This window comes from Bubalus bubalis, chromosome 17, assembly GCF_019923935.1.
Source record: "Bubalus bubalis isolate 160015118507 breed Murrah chromosome 17, NDDB_SH_1, whole genome shotgun sequence".
In the NCBI taxonomy this organism is placed as follows: Eukaryota; Metazoa; Chordata; class Mammalia; order Artiodactyla; family Bovidae; genus Bubalus; species Bubalus bubalis.
In genome coordinates this window covers 30,719,564-30,738,474 of record NC_059173.1, presented here as the reverse complement: position 1 = coordinate 30,738,474, position 18,911 = coordinate 30,719,564, and the positions used below count along the sequence as shown (strand labels likewise).

The following is an 18,911-nucleotide window of genomic DNA, read 5'->3' as shown; positions in this document are numbered from 1 at the left end:
TATAAGCACACAAGATGTATCAACATTTCCAAGAGTGAAAAGACAGCTCCATTGGCAAGAAACCAAAATGAACATCTTTTCTATTATTATTTTCTTTGAATAATAAAATTAAGTTTTTAATCCACTGGGAAGAAAGACTCTTGAAATTAAAAAGAATATATTGAAAACAACATACTCAAATCAACACATTGTCTGGTTTTGATTCACCCATCGGTAGGTAAAGACTTTCCTTAGAGACTGATATTTTACTTTGTTCACTTCTTAGGAATCTTCTAACAGGTGAAATTTCCTTATTTTTGTAGTCTGAACAATAAAAACAATATTTTCCAGGGTTATTTAAGAATTGATTTCAGCGGAGGTGACTAGCTACAAGTCACTATAATCTTTGATAGAAGAAGGAGCTATTTGAGGGTCATAAATTTGGCAAAAATTACAAATATTAGCATATGGGTTTCAGTGCCTAAATTTGCATATCACATAATCATGGTATTAAATTTGGGAGAAATCTCAGCAATCATGGACATTTCTTCCCTTTGCAGATGAAAAAATGTGGACATGAGATGAACCTAGATATCATGCATTATAATTCAAACAGTGATAATGCATTTTCATTTTTCTTGGTATAATATATGTATCTCCATAGTTTAATATATCATTTCCATTACTTTTTATAAAATATGTGATTTTCTCAATATATTTTTAATTTGAATTTATTTCAGTTATAAAAACACTTTTTAAACCTAAACCACAAAACATAAAAGATAAATCTTATCAAGCAACTTTTTTGTTGCATGTCAAAAATACTTTAATATTCATTGTAGGGGATGACAACGCACCAGCAGTGAGTTTGGTCAGTTAAAACATTCAAGGAGCAGAATCATTTTCATGAAGCCACCGCAGCACATTTAATGCACGATGCTAATCACTGAACTCAAAGTGATTATACTATTTTTCAATATGGCTCATAATTAAGAAAGTTTGAATTCCTGTTTTAAGTCTTTTTTAAGTCTTTTTCTGAGTAAAATGGGATTCTTGGAGGAAAGCCATTATTTAAGGTGACACACAATGTCAGTCCTATATTATGGTTGAATTCCTTAACACCTGCAGGTCTCAACAGATACAATTCAAACTAGGTCCAAACTGTCCACATGACAAGGTACAATGGATGATTACACGTTGCAAGTCGTTGAAGACCCTGAAAACACCAAAAATCTATCTCAAAACAGAAATGTATGCAAATTAGTTTTAAGATAGTGTCAAATCATCTGAATCATCTGTCTCTTTGTCAACAATTTTTTTTTTAAAGGTAAAATGCTCATTGCAACTGTCCCATTTAAACCCAGGTGCCATGATAGTTCAGGTCTGATTACTATAGAATTTTATATTTCAGCCAGCAAAATAACACTACTTTTCTGCCACAGCTGAGTAAAAGAACACAACAGATGCTCAGGACAAAAATTTAAACCCCATCTTATGGCAATGATAATTACCTATTTTTTCCTTTCCCCCTGTCTTGATATATTCAAAATATTGACTTATTTTTCACTTCATCCCACTTCATTTCTACAAATCTCTATTATGTGCCTACTCTGTGCAAATCCTGGCATGAGCTGTGGGGCTACTAAGATAGAAGGATGCAGAATGTCTTTCTGAATCTTGTTTTCAATCCACAAATACCTCTCAATTGAATTTATATTCATATATTACAAATGTAGGGTTGTGATTTTTGCAATTATTATTTCTAATGAAATGGAGAGAACGGGCAAGTGTAACAAATCCATTTATTTCTCTCCCTCCTCATGCCACAGCCACCACTCAGACAACTACCAGGTATTGTCTGGATTGCTCCTGAAATCTTCTTAAAAGCTCCCGTCACCAAGATCTGTTGTCACCAGGGCAGCCCATAATCTTTGTGTATCAAACCTATAGCCATCATTCTCCTCTAGGGCATTCTGGCTTCTCTCATGCATGCTAAGTTGCTTCAGTTGTGTCCAACTCTTTGTGACCCTATGAAACCATTGCCCATCAGGTTGGTCCATGGGGATTCTTCAGGCAAGGATATTGGAGTGGGTTGCCATGCCCTCCTGCAGAAGATCTTCCTGACCCAGCTATCAAACTTGAGTCTTTTATATCTCCTGCATTAGGCAGATGGGTTCTTTACCACTAGTACCACCTGGGAAACCCTCAGAATACGACAAATAATTCCTTAGAGGTCAACAAGGCACATATATGTCTATAAGGTATTCTTTCTCAGAATTCCCTCAAAACTCCTCTGTTCAACTTCCAGCCTTACAGAAATATTTATATTTTCCTTGCACTGGGGACTTTGTGGGGAGTCATGTTCCCTTCCTTCTTCTAATTCTTATCTCTCCCTCAGGTTTTAAATTCCATATGATTCCCTCAAAAAAGGAAGGCTTTTTTGCTTACAGATCTGGGAATAGGAGCCTCTTAAGGGTGCTTTCCTTTGTTCATTCAGAAAGCCATTTTGCTAAAGAGCTGCTCTGTGCCAGGCCTACTTCTAGGAGCTAGGAACAAACAAAATCAGGGAACAAACAAACACCAACCAAAAACCCCTGCCTCCAAGGCACTTACTTTCAAGCTGAAGGAGCCAGGCATTTAACAAAGTAATGAATAAATTCATTATGAATACAGTGCACCAGGAGGTATTAAACAGAAAAAACTGGAGCAGGGAAAGGGCATGGGACACACTCTGATGGGTGGGGAGATTGCCATTTTAAACAGAGAGCCTGTTGCTAGCTTCCTTGAGGAGATGGCATCTGAATAAAGACCACAGAAGGCAGGAGGCTTAGCTTTGTGGATGTGAAGGGGAGAACAGTCCAGAAGAAGGAAGATTCAGTGCTGAGGAGGGAAGGTCTCCTGTGCTTAAGAATGGGTAGAAAGGCCACCATAGGTGAAGCAGAGGGAGCAAGGGAAGAGCCCAGAAGAAGAAGGCAGGGTATGTACAGCCACATGAGTCAAAGGGATGCATCTAGCTTTTACTCCAAAGGCATAGAGGGCCAAAGAGTGGCCTGGAGAAGAACAGTTGTGAAACAGGAGGGAAGGGGCAGGCACAACATTTGAAGGACCAACATAGCCCCAGGATATGACATGATTAGAACTAACTGGATCCAAGATGGTAGATGAGTCAACTTCCACTAGATCTTGAGCCTCAGTATGCACTCACTGTACCACATCAGGAAGCTAAGTGACATAACCTCAGGGGCCATGACAGTTCCAAGGTGATGATCAAAGATCAAGAAGTTGGTGGTGGCCCAATTCCTGGAAATCCCCACCCCTTCTCCCAAAATATCTAGAATACTTCTCCCACTCATTAGCCAATGAAATTAACTGTCCCTATAAAAACTGACAACCCCATACCTTGGGACCATCCTCACCTTTTGAGATGGCCCACACTCTGTCTGTGGAGTGTGTTTCTCGCTAAACAAATCCACTTCTTACCTATCACTTTGTCTCTCACTCTCTCACTGAACTCTTTCTGAGCTGAGACATCAAAAACCTGAGCTTCATTAAGTCCTGAGACCAGGTGAGATCTCAGTTAAAAGACCAAGGGTTCAAGTCCCAATCTGAGTTACAGAGTGTCAGCAGCATAATACAATTTAAGTTTTAAAAAGACCACAAGCCTGGAAGATAGAAGGACAAATGTAGAGCAAGGGAATCCAGTCTGGGAAATCACTGCAATATCCCCAGCAGCAAGGCCATGGTGGCTGGATGTAAGGGGGTGCAGAATAAGAAGGATGTGCTGACGGATTGGTTGTGGGCTACAGGGCGAGAGAGAAGTCAAGTCCTTGGTTGAAAGGATAACTGTGAAGACAGGGTTGCTATCAACTGACAGTAGAAGACTGTTACAGGAATAATTTTTCAGGGGCTGAAGAGGCAGCAGGGGTAGAAATCAGAAGTTTTAGAGTGTGTTGATTTCCACACATTAGTAAGATATTTTCCTCCAAAGTTACAAGGTCATTGCTGGTTTCTAGCCTGAAGACAACTGATGCCATGAAGACTAGAAGTTTGTCTTCTCTGAGACCTGTAACAGTGCCCACTTGCAAAGTAAAAACTCAGTAAATGTGTATTGAATTGATGAATGATCATTGAACATTAGCAAATTAGTGAAAGAGAATCAGATTTAAAATCTCAGTGCCACAACTCTAGAGTTACTTTTTTGTACAGGATATAAGAATGAAGAAATTTAACATTCATAATTAATATTTGGTGTTTATTAAAATATGTGAAATATTGACAATTTAAGATTTTACTTGTATTGGCTGAATAAGACTGATTTTACTTAGGAAACTGTAGTAGCTACATTAACTTTCAAGGAACACTAAAACTTTAAAATAATCATTAATTTAATAGTCCCACAACTCAATATAAATTATGTAACTTCCAGTGCCTAACCACGGAGAGAATTTGATGCAGTGAACTGTATTTTTATAAGTTTTCATGCCTATAGCATAAGTTTTTATTGTAATATAATAAAATATGATTTAAATGATCAGGCAAAGCATCTGGTACAGTCAATGATCCAAAAGAAAATGTGCAAAGAAAGAACAACATTAGCAATTACTTTCACTCCCTTTCCTTGAACAGATCATAGATGCCACCTGTTTATATTAGGAAATGGTATATTGTTCCCTATCTAGATTGTGTTCCTTTCTTTTGCCCATGAGAAAAATCATGAGAGAAACAATCATAAAAGCCCTGTCTTGGAATTACTCTTTTACATCTGTCCACAACTGAAGAGCCTGATCTCTTGGCACTGTACCCCTCTCAAATTCCCTGGATTGCTCATGCTATTTTATCAATCTGGTTCTTCTTCCCAAGCATGCCCCTCCACTTTTTTTCCACCTCTGGAAAGCCTCCTTTACTATCCTACCTACTATACTCTCCTAATCGAGTGTAGGAGCTGCTGTATTTTACATGCATTGTTCTGTATTCTATAATATTTGCTTATTGACATGTTTGTATCCACCATTGACTGTGGATTAGCAATGGCAAGGGTCATTTTTTAAAAATACCTTCAGTTCCCAGCTCTCAAGTACATGAGCAATACATGCCCATGTTATGACAAATTCCAAGCCAAAGGCACACCCTCCACATGGATTTTCAGTACTTTTTTATCAAGATTCAACGGCCATTGTTTTCCAAAGCTATGCTAAATATTGATAAGTCTTTGTAAATGTTGTTTTATTTTTGAGCCTAGATTCAAACAGTGACGCAGAGCCTACTTGTTTTTGTTGTTTTGGGGGATGAAGTAGAAAAGAACAGCTTTATTGCTTTGTGAGGCAAAGGGGGACACAGCAAGCTCGTGCCTTGAAAAACTGTGTCCCAATCTGGGAGAAATTGATGAGGAGTTTTATAGCAATGGTTAAAAGGTGGGGTTTCTGATAAGGATCAGGGTATGTGAAGCACCTTCATTCCTTTAATCTGGAATCATGGCCTTCCCTGAGTTCCAAAGGGCAGGTTCAAACAGTTGCTAATCATGAAAGGAAGGGATGTACAGACAACAGGGCAGTCTTGGGTCAGGGTCTTGGTTCTCCCTCAATGGATACACATTACTTATCTTTAAGCTTTTCTGTGGAACGAAACCCCCCCCAAAATGGAAGAGCCTATGTTTTTATATTTATAAGCCTGTGCTCTCTGGAGTGCCCCACAAGGAAGGGCCATCACAAACTCTCTGAAACTTGGTAGAAGGAGCCATCAGGGAGTCAGTATGGAAAGAAATACTACAGCAAGAAAGGTCACCAACGATGTGAAATCTGGTGCTACATCTTGGCAATCTTGGCTACATTTTTGGCAGAATATTTGTTCTGCCAAATATTGTTGGCAGAACACATTGCCAACAATCTCTCATCCCCCAGATCTGCTTGAACTTTGATGTATGGCACATGAACTTTAATAATGATATGACTTCCATGAGAAAAATCATCTTCTTTGCTTTCATCCTTTCACAGCTGGCAGCTGTGGGAGGCTACAGGATGACTAACAGAGTGTTCAGAGGAGCACGTCAGCTCCATCTGAGGGTGAGTGCCACATGCAAGCTCCATCAGAGAACTATATTGGCACCATATCTGGGTGCAGGGAAGCCTGCAATCCCACCAGATGGGATCCACAGTCAGATCCCTGCTGAGAGCAGGTGGAGACAGACACTGATGGCTGTCCTCTGATCCACTGATGCTAACTCTCAGCAGCCCCATTGCACGAAGACATGCCCACAAGACCATAACCCTGTTATAAATGCATATGTGCTGAATCTCAATCAAGGTCACCAAACAAGAAGCCACCTACTTTTGAGGAAAAATTAGTTCTGGGCTATTCTTTAACATCCCATGGGACACTTTAATTCTGTGTCAAATTCTCACATAATTAAAAGGATCCATTTGCACACCCCAAAGTAGAAAACTTTAGAGCTTCTAATTTTTATCTAGCACCAGACTCACAGCCAGATACAAATTTAAAGGTAAACATTTATATCTATTTTTTTCCATTTGTGCAGAAAACAAGAGCATCAACTAAAATTCTCCAGGCTGTGTCAACATAACTGTGAGGGCATCTGAAATAACACTGTTCCTGACTTGTTATTGCACAGTGTGCTTTATAACACAGAGATAAACAGATCACTACACATTTGACAATGTTCTGCAACTTTTAATTGTCATATAACTCGAGTTTCATAAAGCAAGTAAACATGATCTCAGCCCACTCACTCTTCCATGCACTCTCCCTTAGGTTTTACTCTTATCTCTGCTCTCAATAAGGTGACCAACAGAAGAAAAATAAAAACCTTCCTATCAACAGCAGAAATATTCATATTTGGAGGTAAATATAGGCCTGTATGTGTACACACAATACAATACATTGAATAAACAAGTAAAGACTTAAATGTGCCCAGACCCACAGAGCATTCAAAGATTCTTTGATTGCATAAGGCAATTTTGTTAATTATTCTAACAAATTTTTTCTTCTTTATAAGACATCCCAGAGAACAGGCTAATCACCAGAAGTTAGTCAGAGACAGAGACGGAGGTGGAGGTGGAGGTGGAGACAGAAGTGGAGGCAGAGGTTGGGATGGAAGTGGGAAAGGAGGTGGAGGTGGAGATGGAGGTGGAAGCAGATCCTGATAGACATGTACCTTAATTGTAGTCGTGTGTGCTCCAGGGTATTCTTTTTCTTCCAGTGTTGACCATCTTTCTATAAACTTAGATACCAGAGAATCATCATAGTCCACTATCTGAAATCCAGAGACATTTGCTCCTCCAAACTGAATTTTTAATAGGTCCCCATCAGTAAATCCCTGGGCAGAAAACACATTTATGTCATATTTTTTATTAAGAACCACACAGAACTTTGACATTTACCAAATAATTCTATACACTGTGGTTCTGCAAATTTCAAAGAATACCAAAGAGATATAAAAAGCCTACAGTAAATGTTTCATGCATTTTATCAGCCAATATTCTTCTTCAGCACTTAGCATCATCTTGGTTATCGTTGTCCTTAATCAATGATTGTCTACTGGTCCTACTTACATAAAAGTTCTCCAGATTATTGAAATGGAGTCTTATTTATCCTTATCTAAGGAGAAGAATGGAGTTTTATTTATTATATCTACAACAGAGCACCACCAGATATTCAAACATTAAGCCAGTTCTTCAAGAGCTACAACACTGTGAGATGGTTATTTCTATTTAAATTGTTCATTCTCTCAGATAATATAAAACCCTTTAAAAGAGAAGGAAAGGTTCCAAATGGTTTGTCATTATTTGAGAACAATTAAGCATGAAACTTAGTTTTTATAAAATGTATTTAATTTTAAAAAATTCACTTCTACTGTATTATCAGGATGAATTCAGTCATCACGAAAACTATCGTATGGTGTTGCCAACAACTTCAAATACTGTGCCGATTTAAATTGTACCTCAGTTTGGGAGCACATTCTCTGAATGATTAAATCACAATTTTAAAGTCACTATTACAAATATTTTCACTTTATATACTATTCCACATCATTGTGCAAAAGAAGTGAAAATATTTTGACTCTAAAATGTAAGAGAGTCTTTTCTTTGTTGCTGATATTAAAAATAAAGTTTAATATTATTTGTGTGGAGGATAATTATCTATATTTTGTTAGTGAATTATGTTTTTGTTTTTCTTTTTATCAAAATAATTCAAATAAAGGAAAATATAACAAAAATCATTGATTTTCTGTTCTGCCCCACACACGTGTTAGTTAAGCTCTTCAAAACAATCAATTTCAGTAATTTTTGTTTTTCATGTATTTGCCTCCATATTTCTGCATGAAACATTTTTGCTCTTTTTTTTCCTAACTTAACCATGCTAAGTTTTCTTATGAGTTTATACTTGTGCTAGATGAGTAAGTCTCATAACCAAACCATCTATCTCTTGTCCCATTTTCATGTTCACCGTTTTCACATTTAAAATTCTGTCATTTAGAGTAAAGCCAAACAATGTGCTAGGATTTCATTTTCCTTCTTAAATAATATTTCCTTCTAATGTTAATGATATCTGCATTTTTCTCATTACTAGAACTTTCTCTGTATTTATCCTTAATTTTTTCCAGTTGCTCCACAAAAAAAAAATTTCATGTTTATACAAGTAAAGCTTTTTTCAAATAAAATATTCAAACATTGCACATAATCTATTTTCCCTGTGACCTGGAGCCTTCCTCCTTAATGCTGCAACCTGATTGGTTCCTCTTTCTATTTGCTCTGCCATCTTACCCCTGAAATGCCCCTCCCCACTTTTCGGAGCAGATTCTCTGTATCACTTTTCTCTCCTGTTTTACCCCTTCCTTCTGCTAGAGTCCGCAGAAGTCCTCTGAGATGCATGGAGGTACATTTTTGGAGACATTGAATGCCTATAAAGATCTTTATTTTGCTCTGACAATTGACCAGTATTTTGTCTGGTCAAAACTTAAAATTTCAATTTTTTTTTCACTTTTTTAAATTATCTTAAATTTTATTTTATTTTTTAACTTTACAATATTGTATTGGTTTTGCCATATATCAACATGAATCTGCCACAGGTATACACATGTTCCCCATCCTGAACCCTCCTCCCTCCCCGTACCATCCCTCTGGGTCGTCCCAGATGAAAATTTCAATTTTAAATTGAAATCCTCATAATCTGAAGGCATTGTTCCAGAGACTTTTGCTTTTTCTTAAAAATTACAATATCATTATTTTGAATCATTTTTTGCATGTGACCTGTTTCATACTCCTCCCTGGCCCCCACTTGTCAAAACCTTTAAGATCTATTATTTATCTCTGAAATTTCATGATGCTATTTTGTTTAAAATACGAAACCTTTTGTCTTTCATTATTGTGTGTATCCAATAGGCAGTTGTGTGTCATTCAATACCAGGAATTTTTCTGAACATTTCTTTGATAATTTCCTTCTCCTTTTTTTTCACTATTTGTGTCCCTACAAAGTTTATTATTAAGAAGTAACTCTTAGATTAAACATCTCAGTCCCTCAGTCTTCTCCACATACACCATTTTTATATTATATTGTCATTTTGCTACATAATTTGAAAGATTTTTCTCAAATTTACCTTCCAAGTTACTCAATTTACATGTGATTTTAGAAAAGAAAAAAAAAAAAGTTAATTTCCCAGAGCTTCTCAGAGCTCTTTCTTGTTCCTTTTTTTTAGCATCCTTTTTTTTTCTTTATGGATAACATTTTCTCCTCTTTCCCTGCACATATTGTTAAAATTTGAAGCATTATTCTGATTCCTGACTGCCCTATTTCTCTTTACTTGTTTGTTTGTACTGTGTCCTTCATGGCAAATATTTTTCTCAAATGCCTAGTAATGCTTGGCAGTCTAAGAGGAAGATGCTGAAATGATTCTTGAAATTTGTATGTGCCCAAGTGGGGCTGGTTGATGAGTGAGCCTCATTGTAGACAGAGTCAAGTGGGTGGATGGCAAGGGTTTTAATCTGTATATGGGCTGAAGAAAGGAAAATTGCATTCCCTATGACCACTTCTTTATCACTTTATCCCTTTTAATGACATATCAGGAACTGAACCACAGCCTGTTGGGGAGGTTAATCAAGCTTTCATCAATTCCTGAAGAAATGAGCCAACAATAATATCTGAGGATTTTTCTATCTATTACAACCACTTCCTCTTACACTCATTACCCACTGGGCAGAGAAAGTGTGCAAGTCCAATCAAGAGTTTAGAAAATGAAAGCCCTTCAAGTTTGGATGACATTCTTCAATTTTAAATGTCAGGGAAATTTTCAAGTGCCCTAGAAATTCTCAGAAACTGCAGCACTCTACAGATTCTTTGAATCTACTGATTCACCAGAAGTTCCACATGGTGAGGATACAAAGTATTTAGAAAAGAAAAAACACCCCTTGAATTCAGATAAAATATTAGGTAGACTTTTCCCTAGAAGCATGACAGCAGCAAGAAGTTGCTTTTATTTTTGACTCTTTTTACTTTGGTCATTCAAACACATATTTCCTTTTTCATATCAACTCTCAAATTGATGGACCTCCTTCTGCCATTATTTCTCCATGTTCCAATATAACTTCTCCATCTGGACATTTTTAAAGCTCACAGCTTTCAGTGTAGCTCTATGCTGCTCATCAAATGGCACAATTCACATGGGGACTGGCTGTCCAGACTGTTCCTTGCACAGAACAGTTCTGGAAAGACTGATTACAGAGCTGCATTTATTTTAACTCTTGCTTCTCTAGTCAGGAGTCATTTAGGGTCCATAAGCCAACTGGTAAGTAAGTTCTAAGGAATTTTTAGAGTAGCTATTTCATTGCCAAACAGAAATTTTATATTGAACAACCAGCTTTCTCCAATAGCATGTATGTCTGGGGTTTAATATTCTTTATCAATGCTGAAAACAATATCTATCACTTGTAAAGTTGTGGGCTTTTTCAATCTCTCCATGACTACTAGAAGTAATGTCTTGTGATATAAAAATCTAATATCCCAGAAGCCATGACACAGATCTTCATTTGTATAAATAGGAAACCTCAGAGTCCTATAAGGCTGTGGATAATACATTCTCATTCTCTTCTTTTATCCCTCTTCTAATCGCGTTTTTTCTCAGGTTGGGGAGAGGCAGCCCTCAATTACACAGAGTCACATTTGATAAAGACTGTAAACCTTTGGAACACTAAAAACTGGAGCTCATTTTATTGCTGATTTAAAAATTGCTTTGAAAAATGGAAACATCTAGTGATAATTCTAAATTGACTTTGATTATACTGAAGAAAGGGAGATGCAATTAACTACTGGGATGTTTCAATACAGGGGCTTCTCAGGTGATTCAGTGGTAAAGAATCCGCCTGCTAACACAGGAAATGCAGGTCTGATCCTCCTCGGGTTGGGAAGATCCCCTGGAGGAGGAAATGGAAACCCACTCCTGTATTCTTGCCTGAGAAATCCCATGGACAGAGGAGCCTGGTGCGTTATAGTCCATAGGGTCGCAAAGAGACACAACTGAGCAATACACACATGTGTTTCAGTATAATCTTAATTTTAGAGGAATCTCAAAGAAAAAGTAATCAACTGTAGTAATTCATTTTTCTCATTGTGTTGCTTATACGGCAAGTAGGAAATCAGAAATAAATAATGTATAACATATCAATATTCTAGATATTTCCAGGTTTTCTTTTGCACTAAGACACAGTCTCACAAATGTGCATTTACAGTATATATATATACACACACACAAAGAACTTTAAAGAAATGGGTAAAGGGTGACATTTATAAATTATAGTGACAGAAACAAGAGGAAACTTGGACAATAAAATTTTATCTTTTCGAAAATTTTCCGTCAGTTAACACAAAGCATATGCCTTGTAACACAAAGCATAAGCTTGTCAAATATTGTTCTATCATTTCTCACATCATTTATAATAATAGGAAAGTGATTAGGAAATATAAAGTGGAAAGTAAATCTAAAAAATAACAAATTCAGAAAAACATCACCACTTCTAACTGACCAATGTAATCAAAATATGTTTTTAAAAATACCATTGATAAATCCTGGTCATTGATTGTTTTTAATTTATAGGCATCTCTATTAAAATAATATCTTTCATTAATTCACCTACCAGATTTGCAATGATGTAATGGTACCCTTTAACATGTTTTCCAATGGTAATAACCTGACAAAGATAAAAAAACAAATGTAAGTAATGCAAATGTAAAATTACTTATGACTTGATTCAGAAAATTAAAAAAAAATTATTTACTATGTTTATTGATCATCTACAAAGAGTCATATTTGATAAAACATGATTATCAAATTCAGAGACTATTTCTCTCAGAAAAAAGTAACCATACATTTCAGTGCTTTATACATTTTACCATTTCAAGAAGCCAACAACTAAAAAAAAAGTACATATGTATTTTATAATAGTACATGAATTTTAAAAGAATATTAAGAAGTATATGACAGAATTCTAACAGAGGACTGTAAAATAATACTCCAATCTTAAGAATCTTGAAATAATTGTAGCCTAGTTACAATGAATATTGTTATTCCCAGTTTGAAGCAGCAAAATATCAGGGAAGCAAATTTTTCTCCACAAATCCAAGTCAAAAATCAATGGCGAGATAAACACCGAATGGAGCAAGCTATTGTCGGTAATGCTCACAACAATTCAGGACATTACTGAATCAACTGGACCCCTCACTGATCTAAATCACTTATAAAGAAAAGTGGGTGAAATAGCCATGCTGTAGAGTGGTACTTAGATACTCAACTGTAATTTCTATTTTTAAGGAAATAGTCACAGCTATGGAAAGCATCACATGCTAATAAAAATTGGAAAACATTAGCTCAGTTCCTTATTAAACTATTTGGGGGCTTCTCTTTGCTTTTAGCAAAATGATCAAAATCCTTCAAATGTAGCAAAATCCAGGTCCACCTTTTTCCTCTCTAACTAGAGTTAGTCTTCTTTCAGTTTCTTTGTGCATAAAAGGTTTCTTTCCATCACCCTCGGGGCTTTCATAGATCCCATTTACTCTGCTTGGAAAGTTCCCCCACCACCATGCTCTTTGTCTCTTGAGGCACAGTGAATCCCAACCTAAATCCCTATCTCCTAGAAGATTCCCTTCCTGAATTCACTTCCTCATCCCAGACAAAGTCAGGTGCTCAAAGAGCAGGTGAAAGTCACTCAGTCTTCTCTGAGTCTTTGCGACTCCATGGACTATACGGTGCATGGAATTCTCCAGGCTAGAATACTGGAGTGAGTAGCCTTTCCCTTCTCCAGGGGGCCTTCCCAACCCAGGGATTGAACCCCATCAAAAAATAAGTGGAGGGCCAAACCCTAGAAGCATTCCACCATATTTCACCACTCCCCCATATGGCAGACTTTGCTTCTAAGTGGTTGCTATTTGAAAGGGAGATTGGGCTTATATTATTTTGTAACTTATTTTTATGTTACACAACCAAATTGCCTTTTCCCAGAAAAAGAACACTTTGTATTGAAGGTAGGATTTTGAAGAAAAGATATCCTCCTAAATGAAATGCACTTTAATTAACATAAGCTGAATTCAGATGGTCATGTCTCATATTTCTTACTGGCATCTATTGACTGTCCTTACTGGTCATCCTACTGTATCAATCATGCATGTCTTCCTTCCAGGAATTAAGAAAAATCACAGTATAAATGGTGCTACCAGAGGTAGAAGTCCTTGACTTGTGTGTTCATTGACAGAAAGAAGAAGTATGAAAATGATCTAGCCCTACTTCTGCCTAAGAATTAGTATCAGTCATACAATCATATTTCTGTTTTATGGAGCCAACAGTAAGTTTGTTAATTTCTAAATGCTTTTGATGTCTGAGTCCTTTTCTCACCTAATCACAGCTAGAAATAGGTATTTCTAAGATTTTATTAAGTGATAAAGTACTCAAGACTAACATTGTTTAATTCTATTTCTAACTAATTTAAGCTATTAAGAATATAAAGTTTTATCTCATCTCCATTCTCTTGACAGAGGAAATAAGCAAATAGTGTTTCCTTTTCTTTAAATGTACCACAGACCTACATTTTGCCAAGTAAACTCTATTCAACAAAGGCCTTCAATGATCTCTCAATTGAAATTACTTTTGTGTTCAACTTTTTTTTTCTCATAATATCCTGTTCTGTTCCTTAATAGTATACAGCATTATTATAGTTGCATATTTATTGGACTGTAAAACATCATGACTGTTCACCTTGATGGGGCAAGCCAGTCTGTTTAACATTATGTTTTTGGATCTACTGCAGTGCCTGTCTGGCAAACATTAGATGCTGAGAGAAATTTATTGAACAAACATGTGAAGGCTTGAACACAAGCCAGCCAGCCAAGTGGTACCCGTGTGTGAACCTTTCATAAATCTTCCAACTCCTGTTAAGACAGATACTTCCTCCTCCATGCTCTTAGACCACATTGCATTATAACCTGCAATACTGCAGCATTGATTATGTGTGCACACTTTCATTCCCCTCTAAACAGTGAATTCATGAGGTGCAATCTAGGCTTTCTTTCCTTTCTCTGTATCCCTCATTCCAGACACATATACTGTCAATAAATGCACACAGGCACACTGTACATTCAAATAAAATATATGCCCAAGATACTGTGTACATTTTGAATGGATGTCCGTATGGACGTTTATTTAATCACAAGCATGTATTATTTGTTTCAAAACATTGCATTCCATGGAGAAACGTCATTTGCAGCAACACTGATGGATCTAGAGATTATCATACTAAATGAAATAAGCTAAAGACAAATACCATATGATATTATTTACATGTGGGATCTAAAATATGATTCAAAGGAACTTACCTATGAAACAGAAATGGACTCACAGACATAGAGAACAGATTTGTGGTTGCCAAGATGGAGAGGTGGGGGAGTGAAGGACTGGGATTTGGGGATTAGCAAATTCAAGCTATCGTATATAGAATGGATAAATAACAAAGTCCTACTGTATAGCACAGAGAACTCTATTCAATATTCTTTGATAAACCATCATGGAAAAGAATATGAGAAAGAATGTGTGTATATATATATATATATATATATATATATATATGCTGCTGCTGCTAAGTCACTTCAGTCATGTCCGACTCTGTGCAACCCCATAGATGGCAGCCCACCAGGCTTCCCCATCCCTGGGATTCTCCAGGCAAGAACACTGGAGTGGGTTGCCATTTCCTTCTCCAGTGCATGAAAGTGAAAAGTGAAAGTGAAGTCGCTCAGTCATGTCTGACTCTTAGCGACCCCATAGACTGCAGCCCACCAGGCTCCTCCGTCCATGGGATTTTCCAGGCAAGGGCGCTGGAGTGGGGTGCCATCACCTTCTCCAATATATATATACAGATAGATAGATAGATAGATATAGATATATATAACTGAATCACTTTGCTGTATAAGAGAAACCAACTAACATTTTAAATCAACTATTCTGAAGGAGATCAGCCCTGGGATTTCTTTGGAAGGAATGATGCTAAAGCTGAAACTCCAGTACTTTGGCCACCTCATGCGAAGAGTTGACTCATTGGAAAAGACTCTGATGCTGGGAGGGATTGGGGGCAGGAGAAGGGGACGACAGAGGATGAGATGGCTGGATGGCATCACTGACTCAACGACGTGAGTCTCAGTGAACTCCGGGAGTTGGTGATGGACAGGGAGGCCTGGTGTGCTGCGATTCATGGGGTCGCAAAGAGTCGGACACACCTGAGCCACTGATCTGATCTGATCTGATACTTCAATAAAATAAATTTTAAGAAGATCCATTCTCTATATTCCCAGTTGCTCTCATAGTTTCTCTTTTCTGGTTTTGAAAAAAATATTTTCTTATAGGCTTTCACCAACCTGTATTATGATGAGTCATGAATACATAAATTTTTAAAACCAAAGACTAATGACTATTATTAAAATTCAGTTTTAATGAGAATCTCTTCTGAAATTCAAATGAGTTGTTGAGGTCACATTTGAACAAGAGGCCTTCAGGTTAAAAACAATCCCAGTTTCACATCCTGAGATAAGATTAGGACTTTTCTACTGATATGTTCACTTCTCTGGCATACAACATTTTGTTCTTCCTCATAACAAGCTAGTTTTTTTCACTTATTCAATATTTCATGAAAAACCTATTTTGTATATCTTAGGCCTTGTATTATTTTATATCAATTAAGGTTTCATCAACATTTGCATTTGCAAAATGCTTTGTGTTATACGAATTAATGAATCTAATTTTCTCTTCAAAGCCTAGAGAGACAATAAATGTATAATAAACTGCATATTTTATTTCCAATCCTATATTATTCCAAGGAATAATTTTATATATATTCATTTATGTATAGCATTATTCTAAGGAAAATATAAGTATACATTTTCAGTTGAAAAAGAAGCAGATCCCTGTGGAGGAGACTTCAGTCAGTAAATCCTGATGCTTTTCACCACCACCCCTGGTCATTCCCCATCTGTATAACATAAATGACTTTATTTCTATCCCTTGAATATCACTACATGGCTGTCGTATTCTGAAAGATCTTAAATTTTGAAAGAAAAATCATGTGAAGAGCACAGATAAAACATCTATATCTCTGGTATCATGTTATTCTTTAAAATATTGCAAATTAATACATCTAGTTTACTTCTCAAACAGAAAGGATGAAGTATATCTCTCCTATGTATTTTATTTTCATAGATTAATAGTTTCATAAGTGACACAAAACCTACCTACTAGGAGGAAAAAATTTCTTCTTGGAAAAATAAACACCCGCCCTTTCTGAAGACCTAAACCCACTCAGACAAAAATCCAGGTTTAGCACACCACATTGTATTACCCTAAATGTTTGATCCTTCATGTCTTGCCAAAGAATTCATATATTACTTACTTTTCCCTCGGGACTCAAGCTTATTTTCACTTAATATGTGTCTATTTCTTTATCTCTAAAGGGTCAAAGGAATTGGATTTTAAATTTCCATTTCAAAATACTGAAGTTTAGGACAACAATTATCGTACACAACATGAGCCAGGAATCATGTATTGAATATATGTAATGATTAGTGTGATGTGTCTGCGTTGTTGGGGACCCCCTGTTATTGCTCACTGAAGCCAGAGATAATCTAACTGATGATCTGTGCTGTATCCTCCCTAAACTGTCAAAAACTGCTGCACCAGCACCTCACACACACACTGTGCAAACGCTGACACTGCACACAGCCTCTAAATTTGGTGCCTTAGGAAACAGAGGAGCGAACCTGGTCTACGATGTCGTTGACTTTGTCCCGCTCACAGTCCAGGATGACACGCCGCTCCTTTTTTAGCTCCAGATCCTGGAAGAGGGAGCGGTAGGTCTCATCTTTCTTGTCGTTGTTAATGTTCCCCACATTGATGGCAGTCACTTGCCACTTCTTCTCGGCGGCAGAATCCAGCACGGCCTGCAGGGTGGATAAGCCTAGGAAGGCAGAGAGACATGGGGCCTGATGAGGAGGCTGGAAAAATGCAGAACTGCGCTGGGAAACTGACAGCAAATATATTTTGAAGGCTGATATTTTTGTGCAATTAAGGGGATACTGACACCTCTAAAAAGCTACAGCTAAAATCCTTATCAACATCCACTTAATTCCACTTTACATCAACAGCTCTTTCTTCTAACTGCCATTGTTTTGATGAAAAGAATCATATCTTGAGGAAAAACCACACCCCTTTCTTTCAGCCCCCTTTTCTCAACTGTCTTCCTCTGAATAGTACCAAAGTGTGATTTTTTTTTTTTTTTTTAGTACTTTGGGGTTTTGTCTTATTTTGGCCAAACTGAGCAGCATGTGAGATCTTAGTACTCCTAGGAGGGTTTGAACCTGCACCCTTGGCAGTCTGTAAAAGCACCCAGTCCCAACAACTGGACTGCCTGGGAATTCCCTATCTCTGTTTTCTTTGTTGTTGTTGTTGGGTTACTTGTTTTTGCTTTAAGTTTTTTTTTTTTTTTTTAATGTAGACCATTTCTAAAGTCTTTATTTAATTAGTTACAGTATTGCTTCTGTTGTTTATATTGTTTGTTTTTTTTTGTTTTGTTTTGTTTTTTTTTTTTTTGGCTTCAAGGCATGTGTAATCTTAGCTCCCTGACCACGTACTGAACCCACATTCCCTGCATTGGAAGGCGAAGTCTTGACCACTGGGACTGGGGAAGACTCTATCTCTGGCTTTAACAAAATAAAAAGACATTCCATTCTGTCTTGTACAGAATGTAAAAGTAATATTTGTTTATCTATTACACTCTATTTCACATTATTATCCTGAAGAGTCTGAGTCTGTTTTCAGTGAGATTAGTCTATGTGGGTCTCTATGACCCTAAAAGCCAATCATCTCTGAGGCTCTATTTCCTCCTATCGTTTTCCAGTTAGCAGTTGTTATTTTCTTCCTCAGCCTTCTGTTATATCATTTTGTGTGTGTGTGTTATTGGGACTAATGATGCAGAAATTACATGTTCACCTCTTAAGCAGATGGGCAGCCAGCTTTCTTGCACTTATTAGTTACATTTACTCAACTTCCCAAATGTGAGACCACTCTGCTAGTAGTAACCGCTTATAGCTTCATACAACTTAGAAAATGGTATTTTTATTTTTAGTTGTTCACACATTACCTCATATGTAGAATTTGGAGGAGGAACACTTTGGGAACGTCTTTCTTAAAGTTAATTCTGCCATTTAACATTTGTAAAACCAGTATATAAATGTGTCTTTCATGTTATTTCAACTCTTCATAGCCAACACAAATTCAGCACTTCTACAAAGAGCTTAATCAAGGCTCCAAAAAGAATTCAGGTCTCCTCATATCATCTTCCTTATTCCAGACAGACAAGACTATTGATCCTCTTTTATTCATAGAATGTGGGACTTAC

General features: G+C 36.9%; 1 protein-coding gene across 5 annotated transcripts in view; it reads right to left on the bottom strand.

Moving 5' to 3' along the window:
* GRIA2 (glutamate ionotropic receptor AMPA type subunit 2) overlaps positions 1-18,911 on the bottom strand; it is a 178,705-nt gene that overhangs the window by 61,698 nt on the left and 98,096 nt on the right. For all 5 annotated transcript variants that reach the window (XM_006078205.4, XM_025267968.3, XM_025267967.3 and 2 more), the window contains exons 4-6: positions 17,275-17,471; positions 12,120-12,173; positions 7,148-7,309 (exon numbers count right to left, since the gene is read on the bottom strand). In XM_006078205.4, coding sequence (XP_006078267.1) covers positions 7,148-7,309; positions 12,120-12,173; positions 17,275-17,471 — 413 coding nt within the window. The remainder of the gene's footprint in view (positions 1-7,147; positions 7,310-12,119; positions 12,174-17,274; positions 17,472-18,911) is intronic.